Source organism: Aulonocara stuartgranti (genome assembly GCF_965226115.1).
Source record: "Aulonocara stuartgranti genome assembly, chromosome: 2".
In the NCBI taxonomy this organism is placed as follows: Eukaryota; Metazoa; Chordata; class Actinopteri; order Cichliformes; family Cichlidae; genus Aulonocara; species Aulonocara stuartgranti.
In genome coordinates this window covers 22,098,419-22,121,173 of record NC_138940.1, presented here as the reverse complement: position 1 = coordinate 22,121,173, position 22,755 = coordinate 22,098,419, and the positions used below count along the sequence as shown (strand labels likewise).

At 41.1% G+C, this 22,755-nt stretch overlaps 1 protein-coding gene across 1 annotated transcript in view; it reads right to left on the bottom strand.

The window, feature by feature from the left end:
- pigg (phosphatidylinositol glycan anchor biosynthesis class G (EMM blood group)) overlaps positions 1-22,755 on the bottom strand; it is a 93,826-nt gene that overhangs the window by 8,113 nt on the left and 62,958 nt on the right. The window contains exons 11-12 of the mRNA XM_082547723.1: positions 9,480-9,789; positions 5,686-5,849 (exon numbers count right to left, since the gene is read on the bottom strand). Of these exons, the coding sequence (XP_082403849.1) occupies positions 5,686-5,849; positions 9,480-9,789 (474 nt within the window). The remainder of the gene's footprint in view (positions 1-5,685; positions 5,850-9,479; positions 9,790-22,755) is intronic.

Below are 22,755 nucleotides of genomic sequence, written 5' to 3'. Positions count from 1 at the left end.
GGGCATTTTGTCGTACCACGGGGAAGAAATATTGCCGTTAAGTGCCTTCGTAAGTTGAATTTTTCGTTAAATGGGGTCTTCGTAAGCCGGGGTTCCACTGTATTCTAGAGTCAAATGCGAGGCCATCTGTCTGACAGCTAAAGCTTGGCCCACAGTGGGTCATGCAACAGGACAATGACTCCAAGCACAGCAGCAAATCTACACCAGAATGGCTGAACAAGAAAAGAATCAAGGAGCTGCAAAGGTCCAGTCAAAGTTCGGACATCGACCTGATGAAACGCTGTGGTGAGAACTTAAGAGAGCTGTGTATAAATGTATGGCTGTAAAGAAGAGCGGCACAAAATCCCTCCACAGTGATGTCAGAGGCTGATAAAGTCATACAGGAAACAATTACTTTAAGTTACTGCTGTGAAAGGTGGTTCTACAAGCTACTGAATCATGGGGTGTAGTTAGTTTTCACATGTCTGCACAGGACATTTCTTTTTCCCATGATCGTTGAGTATTTGATGACACTGTAAAGATGGAAGTACCTGAATTTAGACATATTAACTATCACACTTTACTGCTGCAAAGTGTCGCTGCTGTGACCTCCTCTTGACTTGAGTTGATTACTTTTAATTGGAAACACTAGGTTTGTAACAAGATTAAAATATCCTTGGTGTCATGTAATTATTGCATAAAAAAGGTGCAGAAAACTTCATCGCTGTACTGAACTGCAAAGAAGCTACAGGCATGTTAGCCAAGCATTGTAGTGGGAATACACGCACAGTTTACCTGAGTGTTTGCTTGCATTACATTTAGCGTTGGTGTAAACAGCATGTGTATCAATATAGCCCGAGTGACTGCAGCTTCAGTAGCCTGCAATATGCATGATATGCTAATTAGCCATGTGCTCTTGCTTCTTATGCTTTTAGCTACACCAGCCTGATAAAAGCTTTACACACAAAGCTTGTGATGGACTGATGACTGGTGAAACCCTGTGTGTACAGACACATTTCAAACATCTCCAAAGTGACATAAACCACTTCTTTGGAAGTGAAAACAGCTACCACGACACTTGAAAACACCCATTATTGTCATTCAATCCAAACTGCTGGCATGCTAGATATACTACAGTACGCACAGCCTGTCAACACTGAACTAAAAACTACCCCTGGAAGCTCTAATGGATATTTCCAGGCACTATAGATAATAATATGAACATATTCCTGCTTTTTAACATCACAGTAAGAGGTTGAGATGATATATTTAAATATGTCTGGTTGCTTTTGCTGCCCTAATGGACTCGTTTTTAAAACTATGACTGACAAAGTCTCTCAGATAGAGAGAAATGAAATTGGTGCATGTCATGTCACAGTAAAGTAGAAATATAAAGCTGCATAAAAAAAATGGGGAAATAGAAAACTGAACGCCACCATTCTCTGTTTGTGTTTGCTGTTACGCCTACTTCCACAGAGTTGCTCATATCAAAACATCTTGGGGTCTATTTCTGTGTGCTGCCTCATAGGCGACCTCTCAGGTGGGTCACGAGAACGCACAGACAGTCTGTGAAACCTGTGAACAATACCTATAAAAACTGACAGTTTACAAAATCGCTAAGGGTGTAACTAAGGCTCATTGTGCTAATGCTGTGAGAAACTAACTGTAACTGTTACCCAAGTTAACATGTTTATCTGCTTCACTCTTGGTGGGTGCGTTGCTGAGGACCAGAGTAAATCAGTGCCAAGTTTGAGGATTTTTTGGTAAATGGTTCTCATGTTTTGGCTAAAAGCTGCTCTCTGAGCAAAGCTGTGACCGTAGCCTGCTCCACTCTGTGTGCAAGGAAAGGGCCACAAATATATTTACAAGCATGTCTGTTTGGCTCCGTGTGTTAAACTCTAACCTAATTCTAACTTTACCCCTAATATCAGACCTAACCTTCAAAAAACACCTTCCTAACACTTCACTTTACAGTTTGTCTCGTTTTTAACTACAATCTATTTCAATAAATCATTTCACCTTAAAGCTCACGAGCATGCAGATGCTGAGAGACTGACACTTGTCACTCTTGCAAAGTGTCTTAGAAATAAATCAGCATGAATGTGCCTTATGCTGAATGAATGAAATCTCACAGATTACAAAACCTACAGTGGATTAAGACAAAGAAAAACACACTGTGTGTAAATAATGATTTAGTTTGATGTCATTACTCAGCAGATGAGGACTTCCAGTACAAGCCTCGTGTTCCAGCTGCTGACGCTGCAGAGTGAATTTTAAACTAACTGAGATTATTTTAGCGCCATTAGTCAGAGTACCTCTGAGCACCTATTAGAGGTAAGTCTTTTGTGGATGAGTGATGACAAGCAGGAAAAGTTTTTGCACTGGAATGCAGTGTGTGATGTTTACCATCAGCTGGGCGGTGTTAACCCCCTCCAGAGGCTGCAGCGTTCATTACAGCCTACATATGAAATTGATGGGTTTCCCACTTGGCTATTCAGAGGATAAAACCACAGTGAACATGGCGAGGCTGCCAGGCACCAAATCCCATAACTGGCTGCAATTACGCCGTCGATCTAAATGGAATTTACCGCCTGCTTTCATTGCTCCAGTTTAGGTTCAAGTTTACAACCGATCAATGCAGGTGCTGCGTTTGAACGGGCTTTCTCAGAAGCAACGTTTTCAGGAGCTATTTTCAACTTACTGTAAATGCAATAATTACAACTAGACATCTCAGGTATCATGCTTTTATTGGATCACGTAAAGTAATTTTCCTTTGCTGCTGTGCGTGTGTTTGTGTGATACTCGACTGCAGGATAAAATCAGTTTATGTTGATATTTCCGACCTATTTAGAGCACTTAGGGTGAGATTCCCGTGGATGTATGACCAGATGTTCTCCAAAAACACTGTGATGGACACTACGTGGCTTTTTTGATGACACATCAGTACTAAACGAAAGGTCGAGACAAAACCGACCACAGTGCTGGACTACTGGATCACATTTTTCATTTTTATACCCCGCTGAAAGCAGCAAAAAGAAAAAAAACAATTCAGAAGGATGGAACTTTTTAATCAAAGACCGTCTCAACTACTGAAATGTTAAACACAGCTTATTCAAATGTGGGATCAAGGACTATTAAGAATATAAATCATGTATGGGTATTTTCACCCTCTACAGTCTAATTTCTATGCATTCTTTTTGCCAACAAAATTCACACGTTTTATTACATAAAGTAAGATTTCTTTATATCTCAAGGCAGCAGACTTGCATATATATCTCCGCTTTTTAGTTGCTGGCATTATAACATAGGAGGCAGGCTAAAATGACTCCTTTTACACAAACAGTATCTTTTGTCTGCATTAAAATAGCATTTTAGTTTTGGCTCTATCAGCAGGGCAGCTGCTGCCCAGCCACAGACCTCATCACTCAGCGCTGTGCAGAGGCCTCACGCTGAGAGGAAGCGGTAGTTATTGGCTGCTTTCACACACATACAGCAGCCCAGCTACTGGCCCCTCTCCAGTGGAGGTCTACCGCAGGTTAAGCTGTTTACATGCATCTTTGATACCCTCCAAGGAACGCTCCTCGTTGCCACGAGTAAACTAATTAACATAGCATTTCTGCGCGCCAGCACTGTCCCACCCACAGGCTGAAGAAGTATGAAACAAACAAACAACAGTCAAAAGTAACTGTAATAGCGATGCTGGTGTGTGGCGGTGCTGGCACAGAGGGCACAAAAGACAGTGAGAGAGAGGAGTGTGTTTGAATTTGGTTATAACGCAGAGCGGCTGCGCCCAAAGCTTTAGCTGACATACCACGTTTCGAAGAGCACAAGTGCCTCTCCATCAGTGACACCTACCAATGTTCCAAATGTTTTCTCATGAATGGATTACAAACTGGGCGTCGTTTCAAACGTTCGGTTATATAAAAAGTGATTACAACAATGTTTTTATGCAACCCAGCTGACAGTGGAAACTTCGATCATGTAGGACTTACGTATAGAATTGCTGTGCATGACTTTGGATTATGGAATCGAAACGACTACCAGCTCGTCACAGACGCTGGATGCTTCAACCATTTATCCTTTTCTTTTAGCTATTCAGGTTACGGTCATGCCACCAGGAGCACATACAAGATCGAGCAATCCTTGAAGCCAAGAAGGGGGGAGCCTGGTTATGCTGGTGGTTTCTTCCTGTTTAAAGGGAGTTTTTCTTTCCCACTGTTGCCAAGTGACTGCTTACAGGGGGACTGTTGGGGTTTTCACTCTAATATTTATGGTCTTTACTGTGACTGTTAGGGCTATGCGATATAACCAAAATCTCATATCCCGATATGAGACATTTATCGTCCCGACAACGATATGTATCATAAAAATGTTACATTTTCTGTAAATTCTGTGAATCTCGGGCAACTCGACTTGGTTAAAGTGTTTTCAGCTGGGCGTGGTGTACCTGGAGTCGAGTGTTACATATGTTGAAACGGCCGCAGTTTTCTTTGAGTATTTATTACACAGCGTGCTGCAGGGAAACGCCTGTTCTAAGGTTTATTTTTTAGCACCTGACGGCTCTTTTTAGCTTTTCGTCCATAAACACTCTGCATACTATTTCAAGTGATTCAGTTCATTTTGAAAAATCTCAATAGGATCTTCAACTTTATTGTGAAAGTTTTATGTGGAAAATAAACAACCGTACAGCGGAGCCACGCGATGGTTTTACCGTCGTTGTTGCTAACGACAACGCTTAAAAACAACCGCTTGTCCGTCCGTAGTGTGGTTATATTAAATATAAGAGAAAGAGAGAAAGAAATTCTACAGTGACCATCAGAATGATGAAAAAATATTGCTGTAAACAGTTTATTTTGCGACACCACGAAACAAACGATGGCGTATGAAACGATAGATGTTTTCATATCATCATCCGATATATCTCGTTATATCAAACAGCCCTAGTGACTGTTGCTGGAAATTGGTGACACATAAATAACACTTGTTTTCTAAGCTTGGGACAAACAGTTCACACCAGGAAGGTTCCTGCAGTTCACTTCACTTTCATTTTATACACAAATCAATTAAAATGCAGTTACAATCATAATTACGCATAAAACAGTGATTTGTAAAATCCCCAAAAGCCATCCTGAGCTTGTAAACAGGATATCATTTTTAATTCTGTATCCTAATACTAACATAAATCTTTAAAAGCACCTTGAAACTCCTAAAGTACAGTATAGAGATCCTAAAACAATACATCCAGACAGAGACACATGGGGAATAACAGTATAAATCCACTGGTGGGTGAATTTTAAATGGAAAGCTATGGAGAATATCTAAAAACCCTGAGTGATGCGGGGTTTTAGGAGTGAACATTTTTTAGTAGCAGCTGTCTTAAGCTCTGAGCGAGATGCTGATTTTTGTAGTGCTCTCTAGCTCGTTCCAAACCTGCGTACCTCCAGTCACACTAAAAGTTTGCAATTTTTTTTCTCTTTTGTGTGTTTACATAGCCAACCATTTACACACAGACATTCACAACTATGAAGAATTTTGAATTACCAGTTAATCTAGCCCCACTAACCACATCCCCTTAGACTGTGAAGCCAGAGTTCCTGGAGAACATGCAAACTCCACACTCCAGGACCTTCTTGCTGCGAGGCAATGATGCTAATCACCGTGCTAATCCAAAAACCAGTGAATAGTGGGTTTTAAATTGAAACTTACCGGTCTCTCTCCGAGCTAAGGTAGCAGACAAGGTGACACGCCCAGAGCAGCGGGCCTGCATAAGTGCTGAGCGCTGTTAAGAAGATGGCAGGTGCTTCTATGTAGCTTTCCAGTCCAACGAATCCAACTGAAATGTCGACAGTGGCTATGTTGTTGGAATTCCCCTGCAGGCGCACAAAGAAATCTTCTTCAAATAATTTACATTATATACAGACAAAAATAAGTAAACAAAGAACTGTGGATGTGCTTCAGAGCTCTAAAGAACTGGTGCTTTGCTTTATCATCATTACTGTGAGTTTCTGGCCACTTCCCAGCAGCCCAGTTGTTTGTTTTCCAGTCTCTGGCCAGAGCAGCGCACACAGCTCTCGGTCTGGAGCTGGACTTAGTAGCACTCAGACTACTGTATGCACCAGCAAACACATTTTATTTCTTTATTTGACAAAAAAGAAAGAAAAACAAAACACAGATTTCTGCCTTATTTAACTTTGCACCCAATTTTGAGCTTCTCTGGAACAAGATAAATATGTCTGCAGTAAACTGAAAATATAAAACTTTTGTTGTACTTTCTTTTCATCTCAGCCTTTAGAAGATATCATCACTGCAATGCAATCAGGATTTATAGCCCCAATCTTCTGGAAGTGCAAAATACAGTTACAAGGACAAAAAGACTTTGTTCAAATGAAAAAATATATATTTATTTATTACAAAAAAAGGGACACAACAAAAGTAATTGCTGTTCAAACTTATTAAGGTTTATAAAATCCCCCCAACACCACAGCATTCACACTTTTCCTGTAACTCAAGCCACTGACCTGCCCCTCTGTAAACAACAAGTGATAATAACATTTTAAACGGACGCTGTTTGTTGTGGCAGGTAAAGAAAATGAAGCCCAGATATCAACAGTGTCTCTCCTCTTAAAAGCAAATGTGATGACGGTCCGCAGACAACAACAAGCATCAAGTCAGCATTTGCCTCCCTCCTGTAAGCACATCTCCGATCACAGAGGAGGAAAACACTAACAGCTGGCTCCATTTTAAACAAACAGCAGACACCAGTGAGCAGGTTGGAGACTGCATATGGATATTTTCTGCTTGCTGGAATCCTGCTGCGATCTTTCAAATGTCATTTGGCACCATCAACAAATGTCTCACTTAAGAAAAAAAAAACAAAAAGAACTGCAAGACGTGTTTTTTTATAGACAAGATTGATTCTCACAAGACAGTGTCGGAGAGTGTGGCTGGACTAATGCGGTTCCTTAATGGAGTCGATATCGAGGAGGAGCAGGCGGCACACTTTCACCCTTTCAAATTAAAAATGCTTACAGTGCGTGGTGAGTAGCAAGGTTTCGATCACCTGAATAAAAAATATGCGCTCTAAGTTGCTCTGTGTATTCAAGCCCACCTTTTAGTTCTGCTCTCTGATGAATCATGTTTTCCACAGAAGCAGAACTTGTCACTGCTCATGCGGCAACATTTGCACAAACTGGCTCATATCTGAAGAGTAAACACCGTCCTTGCTGCCTTGCTGACCATCTGGTTTTGGGTGATGGCGATAAATCCAGAGAAAAATCCGTCACTCCCAACGATCGAGACAGACGATATCACTTTATTTATTTATTGTAATGCTAGTGATGTCTGCCGCTGATGTTACCTGGAATACTTCCCATAATCCTCTTGTGTTTTCTAGCATTTGAATGCCAAAAGAGATGGACTTTAGAAACAAAAGCTTTCTGCCAAAAATCATAACAAATCTTTGGAAAACACAACAAAGCAACTCCGTTTCTAGACCGTTAATGTGTTACAGTTCAGACTCGGTGCACCGATCCTCTGTACTCACGGATTAGATTTTAATTGGACATAATTTTGGTTATTCTTCACATCAGCGAGCTTAACTTTTATACTGTACGTCGCTGCTTACAGTTCCATTATGGTTACAGCTGCGCCGAGAATGTTTTTGCTCAAATGCCTGTAATTGCATGCCTCGATGCTTAGATGGGAAAATTGTCTGGTGGCGGTCTATTCCCGAGCCCATCACAGCATTAATGACCCGAGGGGTGATGAGGGTGATTAAATTGTTAACCACGTGGAGGTTTGCTGTTGACAACAATGCACAGTCGCTAATCAAATATCTGCGGTAGGTGGAAGTCGAATCAAAAGGTAGGTTTTCCTCTCCAGCCTTTGAGGAAGAGGCATCGTACATCCTCGGGAAGCGGCCGGTCCGGTTGGCCTTCATGGTAGAGCTGGATGAAAGTAATATGATTTATACACAAACACTTCCTCTGCCCAGAACAGCACCTATTACAGTATCTAGCACTTTATCAGTGGCAATAGCTTCCGTAAATGTTGCTACACTCTGTGACAGGGCGTTAAATTAGATGTCTTTTACAATCAAGACACTTGCTGACTGTTTTGTTCTTCACTGTGCTTCCTTTTGTATTTCTGGGAGGTGTGATTTTCGCACAGCGTCACACACGCATTCACTACTCAGCACAACAGTCAAAGTCAATTTGGAAAGGTGGGTAAGGTTTCTCAAGAAAACGTGTTTGGTGATACGCTCAAAGGAGACCTATTATGCTTTGTCTTATTTTCTTTTGTATATATAGCGCTCACATTAAACATGACCACAAATTTAGAGGAGGTCAAGCAATCCTTCGATCCAAGATCTCAGGCTTGGGATTGCTCAAGTGCTCTCTTCGTGATCTTAAGTGGGTTAAAAATGCTTGAGCTAACAAACTTGCAGACTAGCATTATGGACACTGTAGGCCCACATGTGGCAAACTCTGGGGGTAAAAAACAAACAAAGCCAACACAGAGGTGCCAAATACTTCTAGTGGACACTTTATGTTGGCTCTAAAAGCAAGTCAATCCCAAAAAACTCCCATTTTAAAAACCTTAGGTAGAACAATGAATGAGATGATGCAGTAGAACAATTTGGATCTGGCAGGATTTGTGATCCCTGACTAGACTGGGATCCAGAGGAAACAGGCACATATTGTTCTGCTGGGAGAGACTTTTGGGGCGACGTGCTTGGTTTGTAACAATGTTTAGGCACAAAGTAATCGCATTAATTCAAGAATCCATGTTTTCCCAACAGAGCTTTTCTTTTTTGTCTTTCGGCTGCTCCCTTTAGGGGTCTGCACAGCTGATCATCTACCTCCATTTCACCCTCTCCATAGCATCCACCTCTGTCACATCGACCCTCTGTATGTTCTTCTTCTGCAGGTCTTCCTCTTTCCCTCCTGCCTGGCAGCTCCATCTACAACATCCTTTATCCAGTATATCCAGCGTCCCTTCACTGCACACGTCCAATCTGTCTCAGGCTTGCCTCTCTTTACTTTGTCTCCAAACCGCCCCCTTGGTACTAATTTCTAATCCTGACCATCTCAGTCATTCCCAAAGTCCTCACACCTCCAGCTCCACCTCCTGTATTTTTGTCAGTGCCACCATCTCCAAACAATACATCACAGCAGGTCTCACTACCGCCTTGTAAACCTTTCCTTTCACTTGTCACTCTGCTTTAGTCACAAATCACCTCTGACACCCAATTCTTCGGCACACCTCTTGTGTCTGTTGCATTAAGCGATTGACCCCAGGTATTTAAATTCCCCCACCTTTACTACCTCTGCTCCTTCATTGCTTCACTGTTACACGTTTCAAAGAAGAAAACCAACAAAACAAAATAAAGAGTTGAATGTTTGAGGAGTTCAAATTCATGCAGATTCTACAAGACTGAATGCAAATTATACTTGTGCAGTATAATTTGATTTAAAAAGAATCAACTTTAACCAGCTTACCTGAAAGTAAAAGAAGGCCTGACCAAACCAGTAGTGCATGATGGTAGTCTGGGCGGCATCATAGTGGAGTTTCTTCCAGATAAACTGAGCCATGAGCGTCTGGATCAGCAGGCAGCAGCAGAGGACTGGCAGGTTGTGAGCACGGAAGAGCAGCGAAACCAACAAAACCAAGCCACTGTAAATCTCCCATAATCCCCTGCTCTTCAGTTTAGCATCTGCTGTGATGATCTGGGATCGCAACAGGTCCTTGGTGCCTGAGAAGAGGATCCCCAAAATGAAGACGTAAACAAAGCGAGCTTCCACCGTGCCCCTAAAAAACAGAAAGATCAAACACTGAGTCATTTGTTGCATGTGCAGGAAGCCTGAACTGAGTTTCTGTTAAACTTCTCATTCATCATTCAAGTAACTGTGGCGAGTGACTCTGGGATGTGTAACTATCCAAGTGTTTAGCAGTTAAAGATCAGGGGTTTGGGGGCAAGAGGAAAGGGAATGACTTAGATCTTATGTTGCAATAGGGTTTTTTTAAAAGTTCACCACTTTAATTAATTTCATATTCCTGTCTCTTGTTACACAGGATTCCTCACATTTCTGTGACTCATAACCCTCCCTTCATTCAGTATGCAGTATGTCAATGTAACATTAATTATTAAAGCTATGAGACTTGAAGACAGAACGAATCGCCGCAGGAAAACAGACTTCCTCGCCATCACGGTGTCTGTCGGGGTTCCCGCATCGCTATAATTTGATGCTATTAACATACTTTGAGTACATTTTAAGGTCAATGTGACATTTAATCTAAATTGTCCTTGTTCGGTGGAGCACTGCTGCGTGTAAGAAGCAAGCATACTGATGTTGCTGTTAAACACACTACTCCTGAAATTGGCTTGGTTATTTCACGACAGCTGATTTGTAATGGTAAAACTCCTACTACTGTATATCAGGTTGACTTTTTCCCTGGGTCCTCACTGTTATCATCAGATGATATGTACTTCTGCTTTAAACACACAGATATGTAGCACACAGTGGTGGTTACACAGGTACGTCCATATGTCTCTTATTTAAAATCTAATAATGGTGCGATGGTGGTGTGAAGGGCAGACTTTGAACTTTAATCATGGGGTTTAAGGAAAGTATTTCATTAACCGTTTGGAAAATAGAGCCATTTTTATGCACAGTAACTCATTTTCAGAGGCTTAAAAGTATTTGAAGTTTTGACTGACAAGCATTTAATGAAGGGAATGTGTGAGGTGAGGCCTGCTCCCTTCATCTTTCATGACAAATTAAGTAGATAAAAGATCTGGAGTTGATTCCAAGTGTTGAACTTCCATTTGGTAGCTGCAACATTCAATATTATATAATGAAATAAATATGTCAATGCACCAAATAAACTTTATGAGACTTTATGCCATGTCCTTAAAAAGAATGAATGCATTTGTCAGCTCACCAAAAGATTTTGAGTGCAGATTCTTTCCTTGGTTAAGAAAAAACATTCAGAATATCACAAAATCTAGCCAAAAACACACCAGAGAAGGTAGATGCATCACTGTCAAAGTTTGCAACTAAGATGCCTTCACAAAAAAGTGCAAACCACTGGTTACACTCAGGCGATCGTGGCTCAAGAGTTGGCAGTTCGTCTTGTAATTGGAAGGTTGCCCGTTCGAGCCCCGGCTCGGACAGTCTCGGTCATTGTGTCCTTGGGCAAGACACTTCACCTACTGGTGATGGCCATGGGGCCGATGGCGTGATATGGCAGCCTCGCTTCTGTCAGTCTGCCCCAGGCAGCTGTGGCTACAACAGTAGCTGCCTCCACCAGTGAGTGAATGAATAGTGGTATTGTAAAGCGCTTTGAGGGTCTCGAAAAGCGCTATATAAATGCAATCCATTATTATTATTATTAACTCATTCACTGCCATTGACGTCTATAGCCGTCAATTGCAGTGAATGAGTCAATGGGTTTAACTCATTCACTGCCAATGGCTGGCAGTGAATGAGTTAAGAAGGCAAGATTAGGGTTTTCCAGAGAAAATGAAAAAATATGGAGAGATGAAACCATCAGTAAACTAGTGTTTATGCTATGCTGTCTGCTCAGATTCTGCGAAATGCTGTAAACCTGATAATGGGGGGCGACCATGGCGCTGGGGGTTGGGAAACGCATTTGTAACCGGAAGGTTGCCGGTTCGATCCCCCGGGCTCTCTGTCCTGGTCGTTGTGTCCTTGGGCAAGACACCAAGACACTTTACCCCACCGCCTACTGGTGTTGGCCATGGGGCCGATGGCGTGATATGGCAGCCTCGCTTCTGTCAGTCTGCCCCAGGGCAGCTGTGGCTACAACTGTAGCTGCCTCCACCAGTGTGTGAATGTGAGAGAATGAATAGTGCTATTGTAAAGCGCTATATAAATCCAATCCATTATTATTATTATTATTAATGATCCAAAGCACACTGTAAAAGAACCCGAGTATTTCAAACCAAAGAAATGAGATATTCTTTAAAAGCCAAGTTAGTAATCCGATTACAGCCCAATAGATCAAATTTTCAGATACAGGGAGTGCAGAATTATTAGGCAAGTTGTATTTTTGAGGAATAATTTTATTATTGAACAACAACCATGTTCTCAATGAACCCAAAAAACTCATTAATATCAAAGCTGAATGTTTTTGGAAGTAGTTTTTAGTTTGTTTTTAGTTTTAGCTATTTTAGGGGGATATCTGTGTGTGCAGGTGACTATTACTGTGCAGAATTATTAGGCAACTTAACAAAAAACAAATATATACCCATTTCAATTATTTATTTTTACCAGTGAAACCAATATAACATCTCCACATTCACAAATATACATTTCTGACATTCAAAAACAAAACAAAAACAAATCAGCGACCAATATAGCCACCTTTCTTTGCAAGGACACTCAAAAGCCTGCCATCCATGGATTCTGTCAGTGTTTGATCTGTTCACCATCAACATTGCGTGCAGCAGCAACCACAGCCTCCCAGACACTGTTCAGAGAGGTGTACTGTTTTCCCTCCTTGTAAATCTCACATTTGATGATGGACCACAGGTTCTCAATGGGGTTCAGATCAGGTGAACAAGGAGGCCATGTCATTAGTTTTTCTTCTTGCCAGCCACGCTGTGGAGTACTTGGACGCGTGTGATGGAGCATTGTCCTGCATGAAAATCATGTTTTTCTTGAAGGATGCAGACTTCTTCCTGTACCACTGCTTGAAGAAGGTGTCTTCCAGAAACTGGAAGTAGGACTGGGAGTTGAGCTTGACTCCATCCTCAACCCGAAAAGGCCCCACAAGCTCATCTTTGATGATACCAGCCCAAACCAGTACTCCACCTCCACCTTGCTGGCGTCTGAGTCGGACTGGAGCTCTCTGCCCTTTACCAATCCAGCCACGGGCCCATCCATCTGGCCCATCAAGACTCACTCTCATTTCATCAGTCCATAAAACCTTAGAAAAACCAGTCTTGAGATATTTCTTGGCCCAGTCTTGACGTTTCAGCTTGTGTGTCTTGTTCAGTGGTGGTCGTCTTTCAGCCTTTCTTACCTTGGCCATGTCTCTGAGTATTGCACACCTTGTGCTTTTGGGCACTCCAGTGATGTCGCAGCTCTGAAATATGGCCAAACTGGTGGCAAGTGGCATCTTGGCAGCTGCACGCTTGACTTTTCTCAGTTCATGGGCAGTTATTTGGCGCCTTGGTTTTTCCACACGCTTCTTGCGACCCTGTTGACTATTTTGAATGAAACGCTTGATTGTTCGATGATCACGCTTCAGAAGCTTTGCAATTTTGAGACTGCTGCATCCCTCTGCAAGATATCTCACTATTTTTGACTTTTCTGAGCCTGTCAAGTCCTTCTTTTGACCCATTTAGCCAAAGGAAAGGACGTTGCCTAATAATTATGCACACCTGATATAGGGTGTTGATGTCATTAGACCACACCCCTTCTCATTACAGAGATGCACATCACCTAATATGCTTAATTGGTAGTAGGCTTTCGAGCCTATACAGCTTGGAGTAAGACAACATGCATGAAGAGGATGATGTGGACAAAATACTCATTTGCCTAATAATTCTGCACTCCCTGTACTGAAGGCAAAACTGAAGGCAGTGAAGCCCACAAACAAGCTGACGGCAGCTAGAGTAAGGGCCTGACTGAGCATCAGCATTTGGTGAGGTTAACAGGTTCCAGACTGTCATCGACTCCAAAGGTTTTCCATCCAAACATTAAAAATCAATCCTTAACTTACGATACCGTAATCTTAGTGTACTAAGTAGGGCACCTATTACCTCCTAACTGTTAGGCCAATGTCAAAGAAACTTTGCATGAACAACTTCACGCGTATATTGATTTATTTATTATAAATTCCAATTCTTTGGCTTTTTCACATGAATTATGTTCATCTCATCATCGGTTTGCGTTTTTTCACGAGTCACCTTCGATATACATCGCACACATGTATGTTTAGAGTTAATTTGTCCAGTTAATTTGGAGCCACTGAAATTGCGGGACTGTGTATAAATGTGTGTAATTCCTAAACAGTTAAAACATTTGAGTCGTTGAATTAAATCTGAAAATCTGTCCTTTAATCAATTCTTGATTATTTGTGGTGCACAGAGACGATTCTCGATGACACCTTTTTATTTTTCATATTTCCCAGGGCCTGAAGTAAAGGTTTAGCCACCCTGTATGGTCAGATTGTTTTATTTTTGACTTGGTGCACTGGCGTAACTTTTTGGAAGCTCCTCTTGTACGGTTTTAGGATTGTTTATGGAGCCATGCTTATTTTTCTTCTGCACTTTTCTGATATTTAACTGAATCTATTCTGTCTCATAAATTAAGGCTTTTTTGATTTACCTTTCTATATAAAAGCCTACATGCAGTTCTCTCAGACAGTTTTCTTTGTCTCCGATACCTCAACTTGACCTCCACCGTTCCTGTTAAGTACCATTTCTTACTTGTATTATGAACTCAGGAACTTGCTACTTCAAAACAATTTTCTTTCTTTTTGTAGCTTTCTCCAGCTTTGTGGGCATCAATTATTTCAATTTTCAAAGTGCTAAGCAGCTTCAACGAGGAGTCCATGGCTGCTGATTGTTGGGAAATGGCAGAGAAAGTATTAAGAAAGGTATGAAATTTGTATCGTCTGACCTTTCCTGTTAGATATTGTGAAAAATATATACCACATACTTTGTTTTTGACATTTTCACTCAAAAAAACTTTAAACCATGGACAAAATACACAAATCTTTTTCTATTTATCTTCTACTGACAGTCCTCTTTGTCCATTGCTTTGCATGTGGCATTTTCTCCATTTTCTGTCCTCTCTTTGCACTCGGGCTGTACCGGACTGACCCACCACTCTGGGACCTCTCTGTTTTTCTGGCCTAGCTATTAATGCCTCCAGGATATTCACCCGGTCCAAACAAAGGGTTGAAGTATAGAGGCTCCATATGCTGTGCAGAATGCTCCTCGAGACAAATGCGTGATTTGTGAAATGGAGCAACATCAGTAAAGCTGACTTACATTCTTGTTATTTTGAGCTTGCACCAGTGTTCTGAAGCAAAATTTTCCACGTGTTTGTTTTTTAACTTTACTTTCATAAAATGATACTCTGCTAAGAGTATGATGCCACGACATAAAATATAGCATCGAGCATACCGTGTAGTCTTTCTAAAACAAAACACTACACTGCATTAACCTCCTGTTTTCCCGTTTCATTTAGCTAATTATGATATGTTAAAATGGAAAGATTTCAACCTTCCTTCCTTCCTTCTCTATTCTGATTTTGATCCATGCCACCGTTTTCAGCTTCCCCTCTGTAGCCCTGTGACAGACTGGTGGTCTGGCCAGGGCGCACCCCGCCGCCTGCACCATGACAGCTGGGATCGGCTCAAGCGACCCTGAATTGGATAAGTGGAAGAAGATGGATGGATGGAAGTTTTCATCTTGGCAAAGATATAAGTTGTTTTGTTTAATTCAAGTTAAGTGAAGTCTAGCCTAAGCCTAACAGAAAATAAATACATCTTTCCTCTACATTGTTCCATTATAACTTTTAGCTTACACTCTAACCTCGTTTAAAATATTGTCACCACTGGATGCACTCTGTGTCTAAGAAATGAGGGTTTTAGTCAGTTTTAACTGTGTATTTTAAAACGTAATATTCAAATATAATCATCACTACATTAGGGCCAACATGACAGATACCACATTTGAAACGTGGACTGGTCAGGTGCTCACAGCCCACTCTTGTTTTCCTTTGAAGCTTTAAAAAGAAGTTATGGCTTAGAGAAGGTTCCTTCAGATATTTACAAATAAGGCTCCAGGTAAATGAAATCATTAATGAAGGGATGGCTAAAGCTGAAACGGTGTACTTCCTGACAGCTGAGAGACTCCAGCCCAACCACGACCCTGAATTAGAAAAGTAGAAGAAGATAAATGGATCAATGGATCTTCTCAGCTCAGCAAAGACATAATGTGTCACTTCAAGTTGAGTTTAATCTATCTAGCCTAAGTGAAATCTAAGAGATATTATACATGTAATCAATTAGATTACAATTTAATCTAAAATTGTAATCAAAAATGTATCTTGCTGTACTTAAAAAAAGTAATCTTTTGATACATAACTTGGGTCAGTGTCACTACTGGTAGCATGAGGTGACACCTGGACCCTACAGAGGTTGCACAGGTAATCCAACTAATCTAGGATGGCACATCAATGTCTCCCAGCACAGCATTAAGGATATTTCAGGAGACAGACAGTTACTGTAGGAGAGCTGGACAGGACCATCAGCAGGACCAGCATCTGCTATGGAGCTCAACTGTCATTTAGCATAAAACAACAGAACTGGGAGAGGCAACACTGGCACTCTGTGATTTTCACAGATGAGAGCAGGTTCAACCTGAGTGCATGTGACAGATGTGAAAGGGAGAAGCCTTGGTGAATGTTAAGCTGCCCGTAACATCGTTCAGGATGACGGGTTTGGTGGAAGGTCAGGTTTGGTTTGGGGAGGCATATCCATGGAGGGACACACAGACCTCTACTGGCTAGGCAACGACACCGTGAGTGCCCATTGTCAGACCCTAACGCCTGTCCGATGGGTCCTGGGTTCCTCCTGCTGCACAATAATGCCCGACTCATCTGGCAAGAGTCTGCAGGCAGTAACTGAAGAATGAATGAATTGATACCACTGACTGGCCCCCAAGCTCACCTAACCTAAATCCAACAGAACACCTCTGGGACATTATGTTTAGCTCCATCTGACGCCGACAGCTTGCACCTCAGACTGTCCAGGAGCTCAGTGATGCACTGGTCATTGGAACACATGATCTAAATATTCATTTATCTGCCAATTTATCAGATAACTAAGCTTAATTTATCACTGGTGCATTCTCTTGTTCATTGAATCGTTGAAGTATTTTCAGCCTAACTTTATTGATATAAATGATTCTGACAAAAAAAAAAAGAAGAAAAAAAATCAATCCCATCACAAACCACCACCAAAAAAAAGATTTCCCAGCACATAACACATTTTCCATTAAGGTCGCTCACACCCACACGTGCTTTCAATTACTATTTGGATTAGTAATAATAGTATAATAATTAGTAATAATTGCTAATGGGAGCTTTGAGCATGTTGAAATGTAGTGGAGCTGTGAACCAATAAGAAGGTTAATAGGGAAGGTAGTCCTACAGTGCGATATAAAACCAACATGAGTGGGGCAGATATCACTTAAGCACAGGCTGTCCACATGAACACTCACCCACCCACCCATTGTTTTATATGTGCTAAACAGTGAGCTCACTAAGTAGCAAATGTTAGTGTCACCACCTTAAAGTACTGATGTTACATAATTGTACCCATGGTTATTTAAGTACGAGTCACATGAACAAACATCGGAACCAAAGCACAACAACTGAGTTCATGGACACAACAGATTTGCTATTTTTCTATAAATCTGTACATCAGTAACTTTAATTTGGCTAAACTGTATCCACCTTCAGTAGCGTAGAAAGGGTTTGAGCCACACATTTCTTTTTATTTTGCTTCCAATGATCCAGAATTTCTTGCCTTTTTTAAATAGTGACATTAAGAGAATTTTTAGACAACACAGTGTAACAGTCATAATATTGTATTTTTGTACCAACAAGACGATTTCCAAAAGCTATGACCTGAAAACTGGTACATCCCAGCACGGTGTGCAGTGCGTCCTTAAAAAGTCGGAGGAAACTGGACAAGTTGAGGAGAAAGAAAACATCAGTGGCAGAGCTAAAAACTTATTTATAATAGATGAACAGTATGTGAAAGTTGTCGCCTCAAGATATAGGAAAACCCCGCTACCAGGCTCAGGGAGGGTCAGCCATGTGCCTCGACTGGTTGGAGGGAAAACAGAAGAGAGAAAAAGTGAGCTCTTAGAGGGACTAAAAACAAAAAGTAAACTACAGGAGAGCGAAGGCAAGAGTTCAGAAACATGCAGTAGCAGCACACACAGCACATGAGGAATGAAAAGATGAAAAAGAAGGAGAAATGATCATTGCCTCAGCCGGGGCCTGAGCTTATAGCATGACTAGAGGAGTGTTCACCTGATCCAACCCCAAGTAAGCGAGGGACTTATATCACTAACAGATAGAGCTGGGCGATATGAGATTTTTTCATATCACGATATGTTTTTTTCATTTCAGGCGATAACGATATCTATCACGATATAAGCCAAATAACTATATTTGTAAGATTTAAATGTGCCGTTGCTCACGAGTAAAATGTGAAATAATCAGCAGCTTGTTTTTATTTAAATATTTATTTCCCATAATAAGTTCAACAGGGTAGATGTACTTAAGGAACATGAGACTTTTTCAGATAGATAAAGGCAAATATTGCAAACTACACAAAAGGCAGCCGCTTCTGCGTTTAAGTTTCAAAATAGAACAAACGAAACAGACTAAATTGTCAATTCCACTTAGAAACAAAATATTAATTCTAAAAATAAATCTTAGTTTGTTTTACAGAAGAACAGACAAAACTGACTAACTTTTGTCAATATCAAATAAACTGAGAACTAAAAGGAAATTCTCAATCTCTCCTTGTTGTATAGCTTAGCTTTTCAAACAGTTTTAACAGTTACTTTAGTCTGACAAAAGCCGAATGACGAATTAGCGCTTCCAGTCAGAGACTGAAGCTACGTCCACACGTACACGGGTATTTTTGAAAACGGAGATTTTCCATTTTCGTTTTAAAAAATAATCCCGTCCACACATAAAGGCAGAAATGAAGGAAAACGCTGCTATGAACATGCCAAAGCAGCAGGTGGCGCTAGATTCCTAACCGTGCAGAAATGTTGGCCAATCAGAAGTCTAGAAGCCTCGGTGGGAAAAAGTAAACAAAGCTGGGGCATAGAAGCAGAACCGAGTCGTATGTGTGGAGGGACAGTAACTGTGTGTATATGTAAGCATTTAAACACTGCAGAGAGTAGAATTAACAGTATTGTAGAAATTCATTTCACCGAAACAATAACGTGGCGCACACCTTTGACGCTGCGTTTTCTCCGTTTTTCTAGTCCACACGTAAATGCAAAAACAGAGTTTTCAAAAATCTTCGTTTTCAGTGACCAAAAACGCCGTTTACGTGTGGACGAAAGGTGCAAAAGCATAGAAAAATCTGCGTTTTCAAAAATACCCAGGTACGTGTGGACGTAGCGCATGCACCAGTTTATTGTATTTCCAGACTTGCTTTCGGCACAATTTACAGTGCACGCTACTCTGTTTTTAGTCAGACTTGAAATAGCCGAAATACCTTCACACTACGGAACTTCTATGGCTCTTCCGTTCGACAATCTCTCCGGCGTTGGAACCATCATCTGTTTTCTCTTCGGTCACGCTCGGTTGATTTTTCTAGTCGGCACACTCATTTCCTCCATTACCCGGGCGGTACGGTGGCTGGCTGCTTCCCAAACAAGTACACATGTGCGGCTTGGCACTTGTGCTGTACGTAACAAGTCACGTGACGTGACGCTGCGGCTGTGATTGGTTCGGCTCTGCGCTACTTAATTTGGATTGGCTGTTCTCTTTTTTTTTCTTTTTTCTTTTTTTTAAGAGGACAAGAGCGGCGAGGTCTATCGCGATAGTTTAATTTTTCTATCGAGAAAAAGTTATATCGCGATACATATCATTATCGTTCTATCGCCCGGCTCTACTAACAGACCAACTGAAGTCTCAAATACAGCTCTGGTAGGTGTTCATTTAGTATTTTGGGGGTGATTTTTTTGTCCTGCTGCTCAGGGAGAGGAGAAAATGACACCCTGCATGACTATTGAGACATCTGAGGAGGCACTCCCAAGGCACTCTCAACAGGTAAGAAAACCATATTAGCTCCACATCTGAGGCTTCTGTTTGTTCTTTCTACAACAAGAGGCGGACTGCAGGGCTTATATCTGATGGTCTTGGCAGATGGATGTAGTGTGCAGCTTCTTTTGGTGTGTCACATGAATATATTATAGTCATCTCATATCATGAAGGGTGAGATTTTGAACTGCTGGCACTATATATGGTTACTTCAAATAGACCTACAGTCTGTGCAAACTCACACTGCTTACCAGAGGCAACCCAAGTGAAGCATGGGCTGTGCGTATGTGCTTTTTATATAGCCTGAAAACAAACCGCAAGCATGGGTTATTTGTCATTTTTATCCAACATTTTTTGTAGCTTGTCTCTTTAAGTTAACAAAAAAAGAGGACGCATGATAAGCGAGATTCAAAGGCAGACGAGGCCAGTAATGCATGCCCTGTGGTGCACGACGGTGAGTCTGGATCTAAAGTCTGAAGCTGCCGCAAGGTTAAAAAAAAAGGTTTCCACAAGCTCTTCTTCTTCTTCTTCTTCTTCTTCTTCTAAAAGGCTAACTCCACAAAAAAGCCTTTTCAAGCTATCAATAATTTATATACTGAAAAAGTCCCAAATTGAAGCTTTAAAGGAAAAGTGCTTTCGATTATGAAGGCAATTACATTTAGTCTAATTTCCATTTCAGGCATTCAGCATTTTCTCTTATCCAGAGAGACTTAAATGAAAAGATTTTCCCACTCACATCTGCTCTTTAATTAACTTACATTTATTAATATTTGCCCTAAAACAAGGACTAAGTAAATTAGCCTCATAAAACAAAAACAGGCAACAAAGAGTGGACAGAACTGTGACGCGAGTTGTTTTTTCTTCTACCCATTTCATAATAGATGAAGGAGAAATAAAGAGTATTAGGAGGTAATGAAGTTAAGAAAGCCACTGAATATTAAGGCAGTTACAGCCAGAGGGAAACTGAGACTTAATTTTGTTCTCTGCAAACATGTGAAGATTAACAGTCATTAGGATGGCGGTGCCTTGAATATTCTCACCTCTGGACCTTTTTGACATCAGATATCTTGAAAAGCACAGATGGAACTAAACACATTCATGACTCAGTTCCATGAAGTCTCCCAGTAAGCTGTGCTAACAATACCAGGAACTTCTATGGCTGAAAGGCAGCCTTATTAATGCGATCAAATCCATCTGTATTTTTTTTTGACAAGCCAAAATGGCTGTTGTGAATGAGCTCCATTCGCCTCCAAACAGCTGTATAATTTTCAGAATAATATCCACCATTTTTGCTTCTGATGATATTTCCAAACTGCAACAGCAGCTCAAAAAGCTCTTTGCACATTTAGAGAATCTCCTGCTGACAAGCACGGGTGTCTTCAGTTGAAGGCAATCGCTCAGTAAATGAACGTTTCTTTTGCAGCAGGATGCAGTCAAAGCCGCAAAAGTACGACAGGATAATAGCTGACCCTGAAGGAGCTGAGCAAGTATTGGAGATGTATTATTAATCAGGTTTTATGGAAACCTGTTCCAACAGAAGAAAGGAGCAGAGTAATATGCCCCATACAGCACTATTCCTTATTATTCACAACTCCCTTAACAATATGCCAGGCATTGTATTCATTATTATTTTATGCAGAGGAAAAGTGGAAAATCCTGGCCTGGATTTGATTTTACACGAGGACAGGGATAGATGTGAGCTGCCGGGTTGGCATAATAACTATCTAGCGTGGATGACAAACCTTTCATTCTGATGTACAGATGCAGGAAAATGTTTGTGAGCTCTCTGGAATTACCAGGATTTCTAAACTGATTAGAACACAAGGCCTGATTTTCATTTAAGCCACAAAATTCTAGACAAACACGATCTGACCAAACTAATGTTAAACAAACAGTGCAGAATCGTGGCAGAAGCTCTTTTAGCAGCAACAACTTTGATCCCAGAGACTGCTTGGGGAGACCTGCAAAACCACGAGGAGGAATTCTGGCCCAGTCCTCCCCACAAAACTGTTTCAGTTCTCACCAGTAACTCTGGGAGGTGTTGACTGAACTATCCAGGTCATGCTAACCATCTCAACTGAGAAAAGGTCAGCAGACTGAACTGCTTATTCTAAAGCTGATGTAGAATTCTGCAGTAAATCTATGTTGTAACTTGTGAACTAATTGGAGCCCCCTTTTAACACTACGCTGTAACCTTCCAAGTGCATGCATTAAAGCTGAGATCAGATCTTATATTGGTGTACTGTTTTTTTAACACGCATTTCAAACAAAGTGGTGTTCATTTTTACCAGAAATGCCAAATTCTGCATCATCGTGCTACAGAACATTGCAGCACATGTGTTGCACAACTTGAGGTGGTCTGAATTTGTTTATTAATCTATAAGTGTTCTGATTATAGACTCTCATGTCTAGCTCCTTAATGTTCCTGCTGCGGTGCTGTGAAAGTTTCTGTGTTCAAGGCACGGCTCTCCCCAATCAATCTTTCTAAAGAAGAGCAGACTTTGTCAGTAGCAAGACACTGTATGCTTTTATTTAGCGAGAGAGGCATCTTTACAACCCACGCTTTCAATCTCATCTCCTTAATTGGAATATGTGATTCTAACTAGCTTTTGGTCCCCCTCTCCTTTACAATGTCCCTTCACTTCATTGAGAATTGTGGACATTCATTGATGCACAGCTGTCTCTCGCCACAGCATTTCAATCAGTTGACTTTGACTGGACCAAAGCAGCAACTCAGTTCTCTTGCTTTTCAGCAAGTCTGTTGTAGAGTTGCTACTTTGGCTGATGGAAAGATGGCTTTGACGTTCTCCTGAACTCCTAATTGTTTTGGTATCTAGAGCAGTTCATGGTGGACTGCAAGGTGCCGAGATCCTGTGGCTGCAGAACAAACCCCAATCATCACCGCTCCACTGAGAGTCCTGTGAAAACTTTTCAC